The 22,693-nt window shown below is 40.1% G+C and overlaps 1 protein-coding gene across 5 annotated transcripts in view; it reads right to left on the bottom strand.

Annotated features, from left to right (window-relative positions):
- Positions 1 to 22,693, bottom strand: part of LOC110857381 (neural-cadherin) — a 93,657-nt gene that overhangs the window by 13,167 nt on the left and 57,797 nt on the right. For 4 of the 5 annotated variants that reach the window (XM_035845141.1, XM_035845135.1, XM_022105986.2 and 1 more), the window contains 21 exons: positions 22,564 to 22,634; positions 22,275 to 22,304; positions 22,050 to 22,202; positions 21,767 to 21,884; positions 21,631 to 21,693; positions 18,332 to 18,360; positions 18,119 to 18,233; positions 6,947 to 7,062; positions 5,769 to 5,847; positions 5,550 to 5,635; positions 2,063 to 2,140; positions 1,936 to 1,975; positions 1,823 to 1,842; positions 1,343 to 1,409; positions 1,176 to 1,239; positions 1,043 to 1,098; positions 761 to 956; positions 641 to 678; positions 512 to 555; positions 353 to 427; positions 75 to 281 (listed from right to left, as the gene is read on the bottom strand). In XM_035845141.1, coding sequence (XP_035701034.1) covers positions 75 to 281; positions 353 to 427; positions 512 to 555; positions 641 to 678; positions 761 to 956; positions 1,043 to 1,098; positions 1,176 to 1,239; positions 1,343 to 1,409; positions 1,823 to 1,842; positions 1,936 to 1,975; positions 2,063 to 2,140; positions 5,550 to 5,635; positions 5,769 to 5,847; positions 6,947 to 7,062; positions 18,119 to 18,233; positions 18,332 to 18,360; positions 21,631 to 21,693; positions 21,767 to 21,884; positions 22,050 to 22,202; positions 22,275 to 22,304; positions 22,564 to 22,634 — 1,745 coding nt within the window. Of the gene's footprint in view, positions 1 to 74; positions 282 to 352; positions 428 to 511; positions 556 to 640; positions 679 to 760; positions 957 to 1,042; positions 1,099 to 1,175; positions 1,240 to 1,342; positions 1,410 to 1,822; positions 1,843 to 1,935; positions 1,976 to 2,062; positions 2,141 to 2,461; positions 2,627 to 5,549; positions 5,636 to 5,768; positions 5,848 to 6,946; positions 7,063 to 18,118; positions 18,234 to 18,331; positions 18,361 to 21,630; positions 21,694 to 21,766; positions 21,885 to 22,049; positions 22,203 to 22,274; positions 22,305 to 22,563; positions 22,635 to 22,693 lie in introns of all 5 variants that reach the window. The other variant, XM_035845131.1, reaches the window with a different exon arrangement.

Consider the following 22,693-nt stretch of genomic DNA (forward strand, 5'->3'; position numbering starts at 1 on the left):
AGCATGCGAGATGTATATGTACGACGACGACCCATTTCTGGGAGCATTAGCGACGAAGTGCATAAACTTCTTACCCCTTTATCGTTGACTTGAATTCGGAAATGGAAACCCTGACTCTGTTGTGGGTCCTCGTAGTCTAGAGGCTGCACAATCTTGAGCGACCCAGTCCCGTCGTTATTCCGCACCATCGTGAATTTGTCCGCACCAAACCCACTGTTCTCTAAAACCTTAAACTGGAAGTTATTTGTCTCGTCCTCGTCGTGAACGGTGACTGTGAGAATCTGCAAAAGTAAATTATTGCGTAATCGACCACACATACATATGTATAGAAGCATATTTATTAGTTCCTTACTGGGGTATCGGGTAATGTGGACCCTTCCGTCTCATCCACTTCTGTGAACCACTCGTCTTTCGTAAAATGCGGAGGCTGGAGAGAGAGAATGATAATCAATTAAACTTTATAGACTACTACAACAAATCAATTATATGGGAAAAAGAATAAAAGTCGTACCATATCGTTTATGTCTTTGACACGTATGCTAGCGGTCCCAGTACCTTTTGATCAGCATTATAATTAATCAATTATTAGGGCAGATCGTTCTGCAGTAAGGTAGCCATCAACCATAAAGTGAGCACTTACCCTTTAACCCCCCTCCATCCATCGCAACGACTTGTATACTGTGTATTGGGACAGAATAAAAGTATTAGCGCAACCTCAATTCATTTGATCGTTCACTTGTATTTATTTATGTACACTTACGAATAGTCTGGAGTCTTTTCACGATCTAAACAGCAAACAGCCGTCTTAATAACACCCGTTTCTGGCTCGATTTCAAAAATGGGACGATTCTGCTCCTCGTCAATCACATTTTTCTCAATACTGTACGTCAACTTTGCATTAGTTCCTTCGTTCGGGTCATCGTAATCCACCGCAGTCATCGTCATTACGACCATTCCTATAAAATCCAGACTCGTTTTATGTAACCTGCAGTTGCTCAAGTATGATGCACCCTGACTGAATGCTTAGAAGAGCTGTCCTTACCCGAAGTCCCGTTTTCCGTGACATTTCCAAAGTAGATTCCAAGTGGGAATATGGGGCTAATATTACATACATATTATTATTGAAAAATAGAGTGCAATGAGGCATATAATCACTCGGTGTGCGAAAGGTTTACCTGTTGTCGTTGATATCTTTGAGATTGACAGTAACGTCAGAATAACCGACAAGTCCTTCCCCACCTGGATGAGTTAAACACAGGTTAGGTTAAAAGAATAAGAATGAAAATTTTATTGGTTAAAATACATAAGAAAATCATGCAGTCGTCATTTTATGAATGTGTACCTTCATCCTGGGCGAAAACCGTAAATCTCCATTGGGCTCGACCATTTGGAGAATCACGGTCCAAGGGCTGCATACAAATATCGTTTTATTAAAGGACTACATACAATCCCATCGAATTGATTATTGCCTATTATATTATTGCCTATTATTCGCAGCATTGCATTCGTATGGGCAAAAAACGTTGTTGGAGAAAATTCTGTGTAACTTCATTGACAGGAAAAGTTGGGCCATGTCGTTACAACATTGTAATTGCACATACGGCTTTAAATGTCTGGAAATACTTTATTAATGAAAAAAGTTGTTGCCCTATTCGGAACAGTCAAATGCTGGCGTATAGTATCTCCTCCTCCAACATTTTTTAAGGAAATTGCCATTTACCACGGCCATTTTGGAGATATTAAATGATTGCCCATTTCATTTTCATGGGACAGTTTTACTGATTGCCAATAAAGACCAAGAAATATGAGATGATACACATACCTTCAGCACATAAATTTCTCCTGCGATGTCCATGTAACAAACAAATTCGAAGTGGGTTAGGTTTTAGCCATCTCGAAAATGATATTTCCCAAGATATTGATCAATGCACTTACCCGTGGTCCGATTGATGTCGAACTTGTTATTTGCTGCATTCTGCAAATGATTATTAACATCAATTGTCAGTAAAGGAATACTTATGTAGCAGTGAGAATCGTGTAGTAGTTGCATTGTGCGTGTTACCTCAGAGTCGATCCCTTGGCCAGTCAAAAAATAAACAATGTTCTGCGGTCTGTCCCGGTCTCCATCAGTAGCAATGACCTAAATTGTGCACATTTTAGTAAAATAACATTGAATTATTGAACACTGGCAAAAGCATGGGAAACAAAAAAAACGTCTGGCGAAAGCAGTTTTTCTAATTTCACAAAAAAACAACTTGGAATGTTTGGTCAAATTGTCGTACTTATTATTCACATTACCTGTACCAAAATTTACACAAAATAAGACATTGCGTTTAATCTGACCTCCTACAAAACTTGACCAAACATTTCATTTTTTATGACACGAAAGCGAGTCGCAAATATTACTGGTCGAAGAAGGTGACCATGATGAAAGCCAATTTTAGCCAAACCAAAAAAATACCTGGGTCAACTTAAGGGGCAGGTTTGAAGTAAACTCTTCTAAAATCTCAGCCATGTACACTGACTGAGAAAATACTGGTGGGAGATCATTTTTATCGATTATACGCATCACCACCGTGGTCTCATTTTCATTCAAGCTGTCGGAGGCAACCAATGTCAAATCATACTGAAAAAAAGCAAAAAATTCAGCCAAATGAAACAAACAAAAAAATAAAGTAGCGTCATCATCACAGGAAAAATTCACCAGTACGATTGTAGTCACGTCATATTCTTAAATAAATGAGGGCAAACAATACTAAAACGTCCGAAATGGTGCACATCCCGTTCAACAAACTCGTAAAAATCAGAAAGCTTCCCTTTTCCTACTTCCTTCCTCGGAAGAAACTGATTTTGATTTGATAACATGAGAACAAGTGGGTCGGGTTTATTTTTATTAGGAAGAACGGTCGGCTCCAAAATCCCAGCTTCTCCCGAGTGATTTGACCGACATATTCATTGTTAGAAGAGGGAATACCCTGCACATTCGAGCCAAGGAGCACATAACAGGACTGGCACGGAAAATCGGGCAATGGCCAAAATGTTTTTTCGCACTCGTTTCGGTGAATGACTGACTGTGGTTTCTGGAGATAACCATTTATCGGAGAGCGAGGGGCATGTTGGTCTTGTGCGTTCTTTCGAAACACCATTTAATACTTGTCTCGTCTCAACAGAGAGACTCGACCCGACCGTCTCTCACAACAACCCCTGTCCACCCACCAAGACAAGTTGGAGTGACTGCAGTGAAATGAGAAAAACGGAAAAGAAAGCGGGGAAAGTGCGAATTTTGCCTGGTATGTATCCTTCCTTCACTGAAAAAGAAAATATGAGCTGCCCATTTTACGAGGGTTGGACCATAAAATGTATTCAACATGTCAGTGCTTTGGCCGTATCTTCTACTTTCTCCCACTCGAGATGACATGCATGATGGCCATAGATTCAGTCCCGCTGAGTGAAAGGGTCGTGTCAAGTGAAAGTGGTTCTGACTGCACGATATTCTCTGATGATGTTGCGTGGGAATCAATGCGACGAAGTGTGTTTACAACCATTAAGGGATTTTATAAGACGAACGGCTCAAGAGGGGTTTAGGTTATGCATGCATGTGACCAATAACTCGATAATATCGTCATTTCCATCAACCGTCAAGCCAAAAAGGTAGCTATGTACATTAAACCCACTCAAAAACATTTCAATTTTTTCCTCCCGTATTTGTAGCTATTCTCTTACTTAACGGCTTGTTTAAAATGTCATCGGGAAATCATCGATATTTATTTAACCAACCAGGACTGAACTTCAATTAGTTTTTAATATGATTAGAATAATTCTATTACCAACTAAGTAAACCGCGTGAATGCAGTTTCGTACACTGTATCATGTTCTGCTACGTAAACTTACTAATGGTAATACTAATCTTTAATAAAGCTACAATCCTTGATGTTACCTCACACGTCGTTTCACATAATAATGGAGTCCATGAAATAGGATGAAACAAGGAGAGCGAGAGGCTGCTTATTTATTAAGTTTGGAACCAAAATTCAACAAAGGTTTGATAGTTAGTTACTTAGTTGTATGGCGTTATGTTCCTGTGCTCAATACCAACTTTGGTGTTTTGACACCACCGGACTTATTAGAGACGGGACAAGTAAACTCTTGTCGAAACAAAGCAGCAGAACCTCCGCCACACAGCGCAAGGGACGGCTATTCATGTACTCCTCGAGCGAGTGTGGTTCGACTCTGCCGTCCAAACTTTCTCTTAATTTTCTTTTTGTTTCAGCCAGACAATAAAAACTGCCAGAAGACTGTCGCTGCTGGGTGTCAGCTCTAAGGCCGATAGTCCTAATTCTACTGTGCTCCTGTCACAACCAACCAACCAGCTGGAATTATGGAACTTTATCCTCTCGACATAATTGTACATCTTAAAATCACATCGTTTTTGAATATGCACTCATTGTTTTTGCAGCAGAAATTGAGCTCGTGGAGTTTGAAAGTTAAACCAACCGACACGAGAAAAAATCGGGAAGGAAAGTCTATACAGCAATTTGCATGTTTTCCACCACCTAACCACGACAATTTGGAATACTGGCGGCAGGAGTGTTCTCACTGCTGCTGTGGAATTGAATGGACGCCACTTTCGCTTTCCAAGTAGATAGTTCAGCACATAATGTTGATGCTACCAAGCAGAATAATCATATACTGCAACGGGCCTATGTAGGAGATACGTATAACCATTTCGCACGAACTCCTGCTTTATGGGAGGAGACATTATGATGCAAAATTCAAACCAGTTAGCAATAATGGTAATAAGGGGGAATCTGTTTCGGATCCATCCAGATGGTATTGCGGCTTATACGGGGAGAAAATGGGCCTGCTCTGCTGAAAGACACATGAAACGGCGGAGTGCAGTGAAGTTGAGAATAAATAGCCAGAATTGGTCGTAAGGAAAGCCACTTGAAAATAAAAAGTTGCTTCCGTTTCAGAGAAGAGCCAATTTGAAATCTGAGTTAGTGCAATCGTTATACGTTGTCTTGTTGTGTCTTATCCTTATCCACCCGAATCTCTTATCTATACACGCACCCGGAACTCACCACTACCCAAGCATATACTTATACTTTTAAGGGTTCAGATAATTCCGGACCACATACACACACACGTCACGACTGAAATACAAAATGTTAACCCACTACTTGTGCCCCTACTTATCCTTAGTTTGTATAAATATACCACTCTTTTACTTTGCGCCTCTATTTGAAAATCATGGCGTCTTAATACTTACTACTTTAATGGATACGTAAGAGTGTCATTGGACTTACTGCAGGATGATTGGGCATAAAAACCTGGTTAGGAGGAACAAGTTGCAAAAAGAGCATCAAAAATAACGACAAAAGAACACATGCTATAAAATCTGTAGTTTGTGGTTAAAAAAGTAAGACGTGAAAGCAAGTATGTTAGCTCAAAATGTAGGCAGGTCAGTCATTTGCGAGATGAAAAGCGCGAGAAAAGGGGTCTGCAAAGGGTATAAGCTCAGGAAAGCGAAGGAAAGTATTTTTATAAACCTGGAGAACGCGTTTAGGTAAATTTCGGTCATCCTCCTCAGTTATCTGAGTCTCGTAGTTGGGCCGATCAAATACGGGCGGGTTATCTGTTATTGAAAAAGTCGTTACCTTCATCCTCTTGAACTCATTTCCGGAGCGGAAACCAAGTGAAATTAACGACGCGGAATAACGTAAACGAAAAAGTTTACAAATAATTTTTTTTTCAAGAATTTCCATTACCGTTCACATCTCGGACTTGTATCACGACGGTGGTGTAATTTTCGTTCTTATTGTCGGACGCGGAGAGACGGAGTTCGTACTGTTGTTGGAGGTTGGCAGTTGATATTCCAGAGTAAAGTGAAGCAAGAAAGAAGATAACAGACACCCACATTAATTAATTAGCAAGAGCAAAGTTCAAAGTTACACCATTTAAGACCCAACACGCACAGCGACAACCAAGTCGACGACGATGACTTTTACTCGTAAATTATTGCTCACTCTCACACAATTTCATTTCTTTATGGGCAGAAACTTGTCCCGCAACAGTAAACTAAACCGCAGAAGAGCAGAGTAAAAGTCCGGAGACGAATCCTCCCCTCAGATAATATTAAGTTCGTACATGTACATGTTCCCCAATTTACATGGGCTTTTTATGCACACTAAACATGAACTTAAAGCCGCAATTACTGCCATGTTACCAGTCATAAATGTCCTCTTTACTTGGCAATAATTTGATGCGCATGTTTCTAATAACCGTTTATTATGTCGCTAGCTGAAAATTTTGTCAAAAGTGAACTTGTGAAAGTTGCAAAGATCTTTTGTCAGAAGAGGTCAAGTGCCGAGAAAGTGGTTTTTTGGCTTTATTGCATATGCAACTGCGATTCCCATCTGGTTACTGACGGGATTTCTTCCTTGACACTTTCCTTGGAATCCACAAGCACATTTAAATGCACGCCTTGGAAATCAACGTACTGTACGACGTTAAATATTTACTCTCTCCTTTCAGCCATCTTTTGCTGTATGGTTGACTTGAGATATTTTATAATGCCAAAGTAAAATGAGTTTATAACTTGCTTATTCATATATAAACCGTATTTTTGGTTAACTCGTTCTCCTTCTCCTAAGCCTATTCAGTATTTTTATTATTACGTAAATACAAGTAGATGTAAGTATGTAGGTCTGATCGGGGATCACAGTTCGTAACTATTGCGAACAAATTTCAAAATTTTTAGTCCAAAAGTTTTTGGAACTCTTTCCATGAAAGTTAAAAGTCTGAGCTCCTAAGAAGTTATCAAATTGTCTACAAAGTTTGTTCCGTTCATTCCATGATCATGACTTTCTTCTCCTCTTGTGATTGTCATTATTTTTAATGACAACGTTTCAATAAGTTTTACATTTGACTAAATCGGCAAACTTACCCGCTTTCGAGTTTCATAGTCCAGTGGCCCAGCAACGTAAATGGCACCCGTCATATTTTTCACTGCAAATGCTCCACCCGTGTTACCCTTTGTGATTTCGTAACGAATTCTTGACGCTGAAATGAAACATAAACGCACAAATTAGTTAAGTTTGGAACAATTTCATCACTAAAATATTTACTGGTCAAAGTGTTACAGGACACACGACAATTGAATTTGTATTCCAACCAACCGACATAGCCAACGAATGGCCTATAGCTATATTTTATTGAAAAAAAGTGAAAGAGTTGCTAAATTTGGGACGGATGATCGATTTATGTCAATTTATCGGAGACAACATAAGCTTCTCCAAATGTCTGGGGATTGTCTGAACAATCCAATTCGCCATCATCGGATATAATATCAAAACAATTTATCATGAACCGGAATAGCCGCAGCCGCCGATGAGAACAAACATCATCGCCGTTAACGTGTGGCAATCTAAACACTCAAACAACTTACCGCACACCCACATCAACGCATTTTCCCCCGTCTGCCACCTCTTCAAACGCTTGTCCGACCAACTGACAAATGGTTGTTATCAGTTGGCTGGAGAAAGGCTGCTTCCTTCCTCTTGCCCAATAGTACACCATCTCCAAAGTTGGAGAAAGTTGTGAAAGAGGAAGTGCGTGGGATCACGGACAGGTAATAATGCAAAATGGACATTTGTTGAAGGCAAGCGCAGCAAGAAGTATGCATTCATGCATTTAAGGTGCAGGACAGTCTTGCTTACAATATTATGTATATCCATTTTCACCGGACTATATCCTACGCTATTGCTGCTTACATTGCTATTATCCGTATGGCTTATTTTTTAGCCCAAAATCAAATATTCATAACAACTTTCACCAATATTGCACGGGATAGCTATTATTCCTTACAAATAAAATAACCATCATTTCGCATGGTTTAAAATAAGATTATGTCGTGCATAAAACAAATGTGCAGTACATTTGTTTCATTATTCATCAAATTTTTTCCGTTTTGCGAAAGATAATGCCGGGGCGAACTGGGGAGGCCTTTCTTCCTTGGTCGACTTGGTGTCTGTGCATGTGTATACGAATCTGTAGCGTAGTGTTCGAGTTGGTCTATGTACTATTTCTGCTTTGTCGTTGGTTCGTTAGCTCGTGTGCCAGAAATATAATAAATCCCGTGGAAAAAACGGGTAAATTATGGCCACAATAATCGAGTCTCTCTTCACAAGAGAGCAAACGAAAAGACTTTTCACATTGTGCACTCCCACATGACGACGCTACATGCATGCAGTGTGAGGAACATTTGCAACTCTGTGCTGCTGGAGAGAAAAGGAGGATGTTCCGCGATGGTGTGTGGACTCGAACAAGGTGAAATGATAATCAACCCGTCTCTCAGAGCGAGGAGCACTGTGCGAAGAGGACGAGATGGTATTCAGCCATTCCTTTCTCAACAGGATGACACGAGGAAGAAGAGAGAAAAGAGAAATAAAGCATGGCAAACACAAAGAATGTACATACTCTTAGCGGATGATAAAAGTACAACAATTCCACCTCAATGAGGCTCGCACGAGAGGTAATGTGTATTTTTATTATTCATCATGTGCATGGAATGAGCTGTGGAAATCCAGTACCTTTACAATCAGTAAATATAGAGCTGCGTGAGACAGAAACGACATAAATATCTCGACACAAAGGGAGCACCTCCTTCTACTCCGCCACGGAAGGAAGTTCTTAACTTGGCTCAGACATAATCAAGTCGGGTGTTGGACTTTCTCCTTCTTCTTCTTCTTAATTCCTTCCCCCTCATTGATATTCCGAGGCGGAACCTTTCCATAGAATTCCCTGATTCTCATTTGCACCCAAAGAATAAAAAAAATTGGTTAAACTAGAGACGTGAACGAATTGTCAAGCATATGTGAAGTTGTCATCATTATCATTGTGCGGAAGAAAAGAAGGACGTCTTGTATCTCATAATAATTAAGCCATTTGTCGTTGGCTGGCTTGTTGCTGCTCTGTGTGGAACAAATAAGTTATGTGTACGTAAGTGTTATTTTTTGTCTCCAGTGGTATTGTCGTGGCACTATATCCGTAAATACTCGCACAGGATGGAAGAATATGACAGAGACGACGACGCCAGAAGAAGAGCACGATGAGCATTAAGCCATGATGCAATTACTCATACATGATGTGTCCGTAATAAAAACCATGAAAATAGGTTATCAGCCACCAACGCTGCGACTGCAGACAGATTATGAAAAATGTTCCAGATTCTCTGTTTCCTCCGCTTCTTTGGTATATATACACGCGTATCTGTGATCTCCGTATGTATGAGCTTGTGTATAAAACGACTTCCTCATATGGCGATGGCAAAGACAAGGAGAAGAAGACTCCAACCAACGCAAAATATTTTTAGTTGACGATGCAGCAGTGTGGATATCAAAATGAAATTGTCGAGAGATTCATGATGATTCTGGGGAAGGCAGGATTTGGATAATATTCGAGTCATTACCTAATGGACTTTCCTTGTCTGAGGAAGGAATGCAGCAGGTCTATCCAAAATTGTGCTTACGACGACGACTACTATAAGTTGTGTACCATGATAAGCACCAATGCCACTCATCTAATACACTCACAAGTAAGTACATAGGTAGGTATAGTCCACTGCACTTCCGCGATCATTCTCCTCAGTCATTCATCTCCCTTTGCTCATCAGAGCAACTTTCACTTGAAACAAAGCCAACGAAATTTTTCTCAACTTATCGCTCAGTCAACTCTGCGCATACGATGATAAGCCCAGAGTTTGACGTCCTTTCCAAAAAGCTGGAGGGAGTTCAGGGAAGATGATGAACGTATCCGATTACTTTTTTTAGAAATCTGTTCTGGACTCACCGGACAATTTGATTGCCGATATTTTGTCGCTATCTGACAATATAAATTGATCCCCGGGTCCAGTTCGTCGTAGATTCGATCACACAACACGCCGAGAGAAAGTTGAGGTTCTGTGACCTACGTCATTTTGGCCAATATTCAAGAGAGAGCTTTCTCATTTTATTCGACATCCTGAATTTTACTACTGTCTGCCAGGCAGAGGAAAGGTAGGCTGGTCTCGGATCCACTCCTGAGATTATTCCACTGCATAAATCGCAATAGTTTGAACTTATTGGAGTCTGAGCTACTCGGATGAGAAATGATATGTCTAATTAGTTTTCATTGCAAGGAAACTAATAAGAAATAAATCCATTTAAATTTCTGTCCAATAGCTCATATTTATATATTAGAGAACTCTCCGCCCGTCAGACGAGCCCCATTCAGCTCTTCTCAATTTGAAACTGAGAGTCCTTGTGGGGAAGCAAATAAAACGCAGATGCGATCTATGATGGGGCATAAAAGAAGAAGGAGTGAACTCCACTCAGCCAGTGCCAAGAAAAGATTGAATCCCAACTTCCGTCTCAGCCGCCTATATGCAAGTGAGTAAATACGGAGGAGGAGGTGGTGCGGGTGGTCACGAGCGGTGGCATTAAGGGAGGAGGAGGTGACGGACATGAGACTTGGAATTCAACCCATCAGATCATTTATCAATGTCTCACCCACCCTTCTTCGTACAAAGGGCCCATGCACCAACCTCACCACCAACGAGGTCACACAACCCTCGTCACTTCCTCCAAGGAGAAACTTTCCTCGCTGGGTCGATGGATCAACAAACTCGAATAATTACTATTCCAAGGTCTTGTTGGCTCTTAATATTTAGTTCCACCACTGGGAAACCTCAATATGTTTTGTGTCCACAAGTTGAAGAGGTTGCTTAGAATTATCCCTTGAATGTCCGTCCAAGCAAAGCGAGGGGATTCGTGATCAAAGGTAACCACAAAACCATTGCAGCCATGAAAGTATTTACATTACCAGCTCAATGCAAATAATTATTCCATTCAAGGCAGTTGGAATAAAGGAAATACTTATGGATTTACATAAAATGTCTCCGTGCGGATCAGACGCCATCAACCCAATGAGAATTTCAGACAAACCTCTGTCGTCTAAATTATTATTTCGAAAAGCAGCATTTGCAAACAAGCGCTTGCTAATCAAAAAGTGTTTTTTTCCTTGTCGCAAAGGTAAATGAGCAGATTACAGTGTGCAACTTATACATACATAAATACATATATGCAAATGCGGACTCTCTCAATGTATACTTTTGTGCCCTGGTTCATCCGCCGAAACGAGAACATTTATTGCTACAGTTTTGAGTCTTAGGTCATCAAATTGCTTTCTAGAATTTCTTAATTTTCTTTATGAAATAAAATATACAGAAAAGCAATAAAAGCCGCCGTTCTCAACATCCTTCCTCTGACACAGTTTCTCATCATATCTTCGTCACGTTTCCACTGGGAGACATCAGCAGCAGGGTTTACACTCTCAAAAATTATGCTCAGGATGAGTTTATGTGAAAATGCCTGTGTATTTTCCTCTCTTTCTTCAGATGAGACTTGTCCTCTTCGTGCTCTCGCTCTGTTCCGTTCATGATAAGAGACGAGAGGAGAAGACGACGCAGGAGACGGACATTTAATTATCTGACTCTTTTTGATTAAAAGCTCTAACATCCCGACTCACTTTCCTTTTCAATTTCCTTGTCTAAACTCAACAAATTTTAGCATTCGCCTATTTCGCCTTCTTTAGGTCAAAGCTGAAAAAGTAAGTGTCACCAACACGCTTTGACTGTACTGCGCACCATGGCAGACATGTCCTTTTAAAATAAACTTTTACTTTATCAACATTTTTTTATTCTCCGCTCAAGTGAAACTTGTATTCAACATTTTGTCCTTTAAAACTGACAAGAAATGCAATCGTGTTGCATTTGATTCGACAACGACGAGCCAGACCAAAGTACATGCTGGCTGACTTTCTCTTTCTTCCCACAGCAGGAGCAAAGCAACTAAGCAAGGAGTTTGCAGTTCCTTGGTGAGATCGAGGACGGGGTTCTGAACGTAACTTTGGCTAACCGAGTTCCACTAAAATGTATAGCCCCCAATAAAAAGTTAAGCATTTCATCACTGTGCTGTACAAGGCTGGGCTTACACTTTATGAAAATGTTCCGCCAAAGTGAAAGCACTTCAGTCGGAGTGCAGAGTTCTTATTTTAATTCACAAAAATCAATGTGCCAAGTTATGCAGGATTCGCAAAGGACACGACCCGATTAGTCTTTGCTGGAAAGTTATTAATATTTAATACATATTTAAAAATTGTAATATGACAGTCAATGACATGTTAATATTTGCAGATAATTAAATGAGAATCTCAATGCACTAAATTATCAGGGCAATTTTTAGAGAAAGGCTTATAAATACATGTGCATGTGTATATGCATCAGGAGTGATGCCCCATTAAACACGTCTTACGTGGGATTGTATTTTTTTCATTAAAAATAAATAGGATTTCTGATCAACGAGTTCTGAAATGATTGGAGAATTGGAATCGTTTTTGAAAACTTTCATCTTCATGATGAAAGGAACTGTTTGGAGAAAGGACGTATCTCATCAAATGGACTCGTTTTGCTTGTGCGGTGGAAATTTCACTTTCGGTTTCCTTCAGTCAAGAGAATACTTTTAAACTGGTTTCTATTTCTCTCTCTCTGGGAACAAAATAGCTGACCAGATAACTCGTGAGGTGCATATCCGTCTGATCTCTTTCAAGCACAACTTTTACTCATATGTAGTTAGTTATGTACATACATCACTGCATGTGTTTTCCCGTTCAAAAAATTCTAATGTTCCCAACAAAATACACGTATAAAAACATTTCAATTTACAATTCAAATAAATTGCACATCAGTTGACGTCAAAGAATAACTTTGATCGATTTTTGTTCAGATCAATTCACAATGTGTACATAGTATTAAAGGCATCGAAAATACAGGTTCGACCAAGGGTAAACTACGAATGACATTTCTGCTGAAATTTATGGAAAAAGTAAAAATAATAAATTCCCTTGCTATTAATTGCATTACAGCAATTTCCAAAATCTTATTGAGCACGACAGCCGAGATATATATTATTGCACCCAAAGTTTTCACCTAAAAAGCCCCAATACTGCATCCTTGTCGATGATATTTATATTTCTTGAGATTCAATTTAACAGAACAACTGATGTTGCGAAAACTTTGGCTAAATGAAATCTCGCATGGAGCGATCAAAAGAAAAATGTGTGTGTAGCAGCTCCATACCGAGTCCCTGGGCGTGTGAGGGCGAAACATACGGAGTGGAAATATCTGGGGATTTATCAGTCAGTGGAGAGAATCCAACGCAATCCGAGCACTAGAGCTGATCAATTTCTTCACTGTATTGGCCATCTGGGTTTTGTGTTTTTTTGCAAGGCTGAAAGTTGATCCGATTTCGACACAAAAGTGATCCAAAGTTTGGGTTTCTCTGAGGCGAGAGAGCTCCACTACCACGCGGACTATCTATCCTCGCACTTTTGGCTTTGAGCGGATTCAGCATAGCCAACTCATAAACAACTTTCTCCGTCCTTTCCCCCCGTTTCCCTTTGTTTTTTGGCTGTTAACGAACTATTTATGATTAAATTTATTGCTCACGAGTGCTGGAACAAGATGTGAATTGTTCAGCTTCCTCTCGTTTGCAAATATGTATTGGTTCATACACAAGAAACAAAAAACAGCCAACACGCATTCTCCTGTTTTTCACCCAAACACTATGGCACTCAACGTGATGTATTAAGTTAGTTAGTCGTCGCATCCTGTTGATACATATTGTTTTTACAACACAAGCGTCAAGAAAAATATAAATAAAGTCCCTAATCTGGATTCTAGATGCTGATGGGATAGAAACTTTGCGAAATTCATCGCACAAATACAAATTTAAATAACAGAAACTTTCCAAAGAAATAGAGGACCGAAAAATATAGGAAGAATTTCTTCAGGTCCACCTCTGAACTCAAAGCCTACTTGGCCAACTTCCTAGAACATGCAGGAACGGGGTTGAATTTCACAATTCTTATTTGAGAGACTCGTCATAACGAATTCAAGTACTTTCACTCCATTTGCCGTCTAATGCAAAGCTTCACAGGGCGTTGACAGCGCTCAGGTTTTGTTTGGTGTGGATGAGCTTCAAGTTTCGCTGAGGTTGAAAGGAATGCTCTCACAGAGGATTTTAAGACTTGGATCTTCAAGTAGTGTGAGTGAGCACTAATATACATTTATCCACTATACTCTCAGAGTTCTACACAAACACGGAACATTATTACAATTCACAAGGGCACAATGGGAATGTTTTCTTGAGGGAAGAAGGTCCCTCGGTCCTCTCCACCGGTATTTATTTCTAAGCATGTCCCCTTTGTACGAGATGGGACATTTACCACTTGAAACTCCAGAGCTTGACAATCCTCCTCTTCTTCAAATCCCGACCAATTGAAATGCCTTTCACTTCTCTTGATGAAACTGAAGCTAACTTTGAGTTTAGATAGAGTCCAAATTTGACGAAAGAAAGTGAGTAAAAGCTTTGAAACGCTTTTTCTACAACCAGTAGCACACGAACGAAATACTATCCAAAATACCTCGGCCAAAGCAATCACCAACCTCGGTTGTCCCATCATCAGGGAAAGAAAGCGACCAAATAGATAGAGCAGGTTGGCTTTTGGAATTGTACATTAATTTTAATCAAGGAGAGTCAAAACATGCACAACATCAACACTGGTCAAAGGACTTTTCGGCGCAGATGAGAAATATATATGTGCTACAAATGGAGAGAGAGATATACGTAAGTACATACGTAAAAGGTGGCCGGATGCAAATGAAATGGTGGTTAACGGACATATTGGTTACAGTTAACTCGGTCATTTGGGAAGTTGGTTGCTAATTTATGGACGTAATAGGGAAATCATTGAAGCAGGCCGGGCGCACTCATGTCCTCCACAACACACACACGCCTGCCTGCCTCATAATGTTATCACCATATACTTTCACCCAAATCCCAGCACAAAGAGATTTGCCAACGACAGCGAAATCGGAAATGGTTCTGCTGGTGCGTGGTGCTCCCTATGGTCTCCAACGTCCATTTATTTCTCATCTAAAGAAGCCAAGTCAAGATAGGGCGCTTTGGACGCGTAAATTAAAGTCGTAAAGAGCGAAATAATTGCACTGGCAAATAATGATTTGGCAAGGGAATCGTAAACTTTACAAATTCCAAAGCACCACCACATATGGAGCGGCGAGATGTAATGAAGTCAAAGTAAAGCGACGAGTCCTATGATGCGGGTTGCCTTCCTTTTCCATTTCCCATCATGCCACGTATGTGTGTCGTATGTACGACAAGAACAAGACGAAGACCTGGTTTCAAGTCAAGCTGGTGATCAAAGTAATCGAAACAAGAATAAGGAATGAACTTATTTCTGGATTCTATAAATTCTGCGTTTCAACTTTTATGGTCCTCTCTTCGTGTAGGGAAATCCGGGGTGCTGCTCCTTCTTCTGCTCTTATTTGGAATTCCGCCGACTTGAATTTGACAAAATTGTAAGGATTCGTTTGATGCAAATTTTATGCATGGGCTGACAAATCCCACGATCACAAAGCTTTGAATTTTAATGCAGTCCCGAGCTCAATTTCAAATCAAAATGAACTTATGCAGCAACCTTCTCCTACTTACTTCCTTATTTAAAAAATTATGTACGAGCAGTGAAATTGGCAACCAGTTGTAAGACGAAGAACCCATCCAACATCGTCAATTCAAACTGTGTGACCATTTACCTGCCTCCGTAAGCACTGCTACACTTCCAAGTCACACTGCGCCAATATATCTATCTACATACATATAAGGTACATATGAACATGATGTTTCGCCACAGTCAGTAAAAATGAGGACTTTGCCGTGTCGAATTTCTCTCTATATATTTCATCCAAACTTCATACCCGAAACTTTTTCCCAATCCCAACGGTGACGTTAATCTTAATTTTCTCAAACAAAACTCAAAAAGTCTCGAAAAGAACAAACAAGTAGAAATGAAATGTGGTGAGGGCCAGCCAAGGCAAATGTGAAAGACCTAAATCACTTGGGACTTGTTCTTTGGCTCCACTTGTGCATAATTCCAGACGTCCAGTTCAAGTTTCACAATGCAAACGTGACGATCTATTACTACACCAAGAAAGTGGATATATAACACATCTTGCGTAACATCCGTCGGCTGATAAGGGAATTAGTATTGTTGTCAGACTTGCCAAATCGGACTTGCACAAGTGAACATGGCGTTATAATAGAGGCATCCGGTCTTTGCAAGATATCACACCCACTCCGCTCAGTAAATAAAATGCAACTTGTTTGAAAGTTGTATACGTTTTGCGTGGAGAAAGCAGGAATAAAAGTCACCCTGCGATGGGTTTTATTGAAAATGAAATATAGTGGCCTCGGCATGTCAAACCAAAACTTCTGCTCCCTTATTATATCATTCACCAACTGCCAGACAAGAGTGCAACCTAAATAACTCTCATCTCCCTTGAACCAAAGTCAATTTTTGTCCAATTCACGAAGACGGATTGGATATTATTTGCAGCACATGCAGAATGCTGTGTACATGCAATCTTATTGTATCCACAGGATTCGGATCTTGCCAAAATTGGCATTCACTCACATCCCAATTTCACAAAAAACAAATTCCGTCCCACATGTCCCACAAGAAAGATTGAGCAACGTCGTGCATCAAAGTTTATCCGGCATTATTTGTGTACCTTGTGTAAGAAATGTTGCCATATTTTTAAGGAAGCGATCTGTTCTGTGGTATCATGACAGATTCTGGTATAGTTTCTCGTACTTTTTGAATCAAGTCGATAAAATGGTACTTGTGTACTTTGTGGCGAGTTCGGGCTCTCATTAATGGAGACCATTCCACGCTACATAATTACTAGTCAATAAAACGTGGGTATTAAAAGAGTGTTGGCTCTAATTCAATTGCTCAACTTGTGGCAATGTGTCACAGTAAACAAATAGATATGTACAATATAAATATATTTCTGTACATGTTTTTGCTCACAAACCAAGAGATGTGTATATTGCATGACCACGCGAATTACACACGAGTACATATTTACAATTGATGTCCCGAACTGCATGAAAAGATGAAAGCATGAGAGGAACGAGAAAAAGACCAGAAGACCACCACCACCAACTACCCACAGGACTCTCATGACTTGTTCCGTCTGACTCCACGAGTTCTGCTGTTGCCTAACCACACATTCACAATTCCTTCCTTTCATCTTTCATGTTCCTTCAGTTTGATCCTTCTTGCTTTTCCTTTTCAGCTTAATCAACAACACAACGACTTAGCACTTCACTACCAGAGTCGGGAGCACTACAAGAGGAAGGCCGTCGTACTCAAGCTGCTGCAAAACACCCAGCGGCGAAATCCTTCCTTTCTTTCGGCAGTGTATGTACGTAGTCCTTGTTCCCTAAATTTCCGACACTTTCACTCTTCCCTAACCAAGTTATGCAGGTGGATGTGTCATTACGCCTGCTTAATGTGATGCTCGTCTCACTACATCCGAATCGTTGGTCCTGATCTCAAGATGAGAATTTTTCACATAAAATTCCTAAAAAGTAAGATTATGAATCGTGCCAATGAAAACTGTGGCCAAAATAGGGGGTGAATGTTTCTCTTCTCGTCTCCCGTTGAAAACTGTGTTTTTTCTTGCCTCGAGCCAGAGTAATTTTCGAACAAAGATTGAACTCAAGGAGGAAGAAAACTTTACAAGTACGTGCCAATTGCAGGACCAGTTTGTGTGCAAAAGACGCTGCCTCGACTTCTTGAAGCCCCACAACAATTCCAAATCCTATCAACTCAATCCAATAGACCGCCACGTCTTTAATGGCTTTAATCCGATTTGAACTAATGAAAGATTTGAGCAGGAAAACTTTTTGGTGTTGGTCCCGTAGAAATTTGATCTCCAGGATAAATAAAGGCTTAATTTCATAGTGGAGAAAGAGGAAAGATGTGAAAACTCTGGGGAACTTGACTCGAGAGCTATCTTTGATAATAATGAATGTTCTAAAACCGAACCAATTATGCTCAAGTCTGCCGGTTGGTCGAAACACCTCATTTTTCTGTCTTTACAAACCGCTTGTAATTGAGGGAGACATGGTGATAAAGAACAAAAGCATGCACTTACATTCGTCCAAGTCCTTGGCAGTCACAGTCAACACGGTGTGTTGAATGTCCTCATTTTCATCCACTTCTGCCTCATACAAAGCTTTGTCAAAGTACGGCGGGTTGTCATTCTTGTCCTGTGGGGATCCAGTTAAATCAATAAGAGGATTAGTGTCAAGGGGTCAAAGTTTACAAAAATAAATTCTGAAACAGAATCGTGATGCGATGTACTTACAGCAATTCCAATCCGGATGAATTTTGTTACTGAAATGCAAAAATAAAGTATTGATCAAATTTAATGCACAGATACATAAGTACAAAGTGCATCCCATAAATACATAAATAAGCGTAGCCATGATTTATTTTAGACGCCTTTCAACTCCCATTTCATTAAATTTTGAATAGTGTCTAGAATTATCTCCCTGAAAGTCCATTAGTTCGCGCTCACGATGAAATTTATTTGTTTTGCTACCGTGTAATTTCATTAGCATTGCGCAATTTGATCCTGTGGGTTTGAAGACACGATTTAATTATTGGGATTCATTTCATACGTTGTATACACGCGTCTAGGAGCTGAAGACATGGTTAGAACGTGCCCACACAACAGATCACATGGAAGAATGGAGCCTACCAAATGCAACACGACAACTACATACGAGTCTTATCGCAGACTTCAAATCGCGAAATAAGAGTAGTTGTGTTAGTCGATTGGATGATACGGTAATTGTCATGGCCTAGATGTCGTAGGCCTTCCAACCAACTGTATGGAGCATGAGATGGCTCTATTTAAAGTAGCAAAGAGCACGTTACTGTCGTCGGTCGGTTGGTGTTATTGGTTCCGTACACTCGCTGGTCTGAGCATTGAGCAATGGAAAAGATTTTGTCAGAACACAAAGTCGAGCATGTTCAGAATACGAAATCTGGAACCTCGCCATTCACGTCTTTGTGGTTTGGTTAGATTGTCCATCGACTTGGTGAACAGGACAGATCCGTTCATATCATTATTGCTGCAACCAACTGCAGAAGAAGACCTCACTCCACCTAAATAATGCTCGTCTTGGTTGCAATAAAGTCAACTGTGGCTCAGCATCGGCACATATTTCTGTGTGCACATATGCGTATAGGCAAAAGTTTGTGGGACTGGATTATGGAAAACACTTGGCCATGTGAAGTAAGCCACGAGCAAGTGGCAATCCCTACAGCTCGTCGAGTGGTCTCTATGAATGTACCTTTGATTGAATGGTTCTGTTTCGAAATTGAGTATTCCGAGCATATCTTTAGAACGCCTCTCTCCAGTCTCTACTTAAGTTATTGGTTCTAAACGCCCTGGATGACCATGCCGACGATTGTGTCTTTAAGATTGGGTTCGACGTTCTCTGAATGCGAAATCTCAGAAATTGCATCCATCTGATTGGATTGTCTAATACCTACTTCCCCTCCAATGCTTATAAAAGTTGTATAAAATCACGAAAAAGATGAAGATTATGCTATTAATTATTCCCGAATGTTTACTTACTGTGCAATTATCACAAGTAAATTTGATGCAAAAGTAATAAGCACGGTAAATCCAAACAGTTATCGAACCACACCATAAAACCACTTTTCAGAAGAGTTGAATAATTTGGCTTTGGTTTTCAACTTTATTATGCAGTTAATTATACAATTAAAGTCTCAACTATTGCGACTGGCAGAGAAATTGAGACTGCGAAGAAGGAACGAGAGCTTTCACCCACCAACTTTCACCAGCAGGAGCACCACCGTCTCACACTGCCCACAAGTACGGACTGACTCGTGGAGTGTGGCTTGGACATTTTCTCTCTGCCTGAAGTGGTGACGCTGCTGTTGAGTGACTCCAAGATCCACTCTCACAGCTTCCATGCGCCCACACCGCTACGCTGCCCGACTCCACTTTCTCTTTTGCCAAAATTGAAAATTAATTTTCTCAATGGAAAGCACAACAAAAACTGAACCTTTTTTGCCTATTTTGTTGTGGAACCAGCTCAACTGCACTCGTGGTGATAATGAATTAACATGTCTGCTGTAGCACATTTTGAAGTGGAACTTTCTCCCTCATCACGAGTGGGGCGGAGATATTTTAATTTGTCATCACCTCAGTCGCAGGTATTAAACATGTCAATATCACGTACCTGGGAATTGTACAGGATGTGGATTAAATTGTAATTCACATTCGTCAAGTGGTGAGAGGAGTGGGTGGTAAATTCCTCGTAAATGCTCGTAAATTCATAAATTCTCTTTGTGCATGAGGATCATGTTTTTAGCATAAATCGTTCAGCTTTAATTTCCTACTCGTTTTGAGGACGAACCAGAGCTAAACCACTCTTTTGAAGTCGACATGATTTATAGCCAACTGCGGAATACGTGTATACACTAACTTTTGAGAAGTGATGTCCTCCATGTATTTAAAGGAGTGTAAAGTAGATTATCAATATCAACTTTTGTATGGAGCTGATTCTAAGTATATTGTGGTTTTTCTCTCTGTCCCCCCATTCACGACAGCGCATAATATGCGATTGGGTTACATAAATACGTCAAAACTATTGGAGCTGAATTTGAGTCAGTGTTATGATTTCTGAACTTGTCACACCTACACAGATTACAACACTGCAAATCTGAAGAGTGGTCGATGGCCTTACGTACATTTACAAATATTGGGTTATGTAACTTCTCAACAAATATGGCTTTTTTCAATCAGGTAGACTTTCAATCAGAGACCGTTTTTAAGATGCAATAATAGTAAAATAAAATAAGCGTCTGGGGAAAACCTGTACCCGTTCGTTACTGTCACCAGTGTCAAATGGATAAATTGAGGGAAAGTTTTCCTACGATTCAGTGGGTAGTTCGTCTTCATTTGAGCCGCTTCTCTCGAAAGGAGCGATAATCCCATTATTTCTTAAAACTTTCATTAAAACAATTTTTGGGAGAACCACCGCCGCCATCACTCAGATGTGCAGTGATGAGTTATATAGTCTTCCCGTCACCTGCCTGTTATTCATAACTAACTAGTGTAAGACTTTCTAAAAACTATTAAATTGAATTCCCAGGAGACCTCGGCGGATTAGGGTGAGGGAAAGTTGAGAGGTTTTCGCCTTATCACCTCACTCACTCAGTTTTTGCTCTTTTAAATTGTAAATTTCCAACCATCCACGAGCAGAGGCTGGATGCTTACATGATGAGAAATGAGATTTAAATATTAAAATAATAAAACTTGGAAAACATGCTCCAACTTTGAAGTCAATGTTGACGGGGATATAAATCTAGTAGCTCGCCAACTTCATTTACCAGCTAAATTCATGAAGCTCTCGTTAATGTCTTTTACGTAGTACTCTGCTACCAAAGGGAGAAAGTACAGGTCCCCAAAGTCTAAGGAGTTGGCTGGACCTTATCTTGGACAACGGGGTAGATTATGACTGTTACTAGATACGATTAGATCCTACACGTAGTTTGCAGCTCAGTTATTATTAAGGTTGATGATGATGGTGATGATTTGTATGAAAATCTGGGCGAAAATCTTACCAGTGTTTGGTTGCCCATTACTGTTGGGTCGAGCGGAAGGAGCACTGTCTCTCGCTTCAATGGCTGAAAACCAATAAGAATTCTTCGTTGATCTACACGTTGCTAATACTTAAATACACGAGATGGATGGCCTTACCCAAAGCGTACGCTGCCTGCTTTTCACGATCAAACACGATTTTGGTGAATATTTCCCCCGTGAATTCATTGATTTCAAAGTAATCTTTCCCCTCCGAGTTGGCGATGTAATATTTCACCTGTTGGGAACGAAAACCAACGTGAGAATACGAGCATCGTATGACCCCGATCATTTCCAATCATCTTCAGAATGCATACATATGTACATGGACGTGTAGAAGTACACGAGTAAATATGCACGTGCGACTAACGAAGCGTCAAGAGTGAAAATCGTTTCGAATTACCAGATTATTGGGAGCAGTGCCATCCTTGTCGATTGCGTTTACTTGGCTGACTCTCGTCCCAATGTTCTCCCCCTCAGCTACTGTCTCCTGTTCTCGCTCCGTGAACAAAGGTATTTCATCATTCACGTCTTCCAAAATGATGTAAATTGTCGCCTATTATTAAAATGTATTATATAATCGTCCATTTGATCCTCTGCTCAATGTACTGTAACGTTGGATTAGTACCTCAGACGCGAGTTGCTGAGCTCCATTGTTCTGAAATTTGACAAACAAAGCCACGCTCAGTCATCATCATCAATATAATAATAACGATCAAAATTCCATTGTTTGGATGGAAAATAACTCCACTACGAGAAAGAGTAGCGTATCATTAGTATCATACAGAGCACGGAATACTACAAAACGTATTGTTGTTCGAAGAGAACTTTCACGTGAAAACCGAGGCATGTGAGTAGCTCAATTATTTTTGCTTATGGTTTACGAAACAGGGAAAAATAAATCATGGGATACGTACCTCCACACGAATTGTAAGATTATACTCTTTGTTCGTCTCGTAGTCTAATGGATGATTGACCTTTATGTCGGCTGAAAAAGTAAAACCAAGTAGTTAGTAATCAGCACAGATCGGACATTTATTTATTTAT

The sequence above is a fragment of the Folsomia candida genome, unplaced genomic scaffold (assembly GCF_002217175.1).
Source record: "Folsomia candida strain VU population unplaced genomic scaffold, ASM221717v1 Fcan01_Sc001, whole genome shotgun sequence".
Lineage (NCBI taxonomy): Eukaryota > Metazoa > Arthropoda > Collembola > Entomobryomorpha > Isotomidae > Folsomia > Folsomia candida.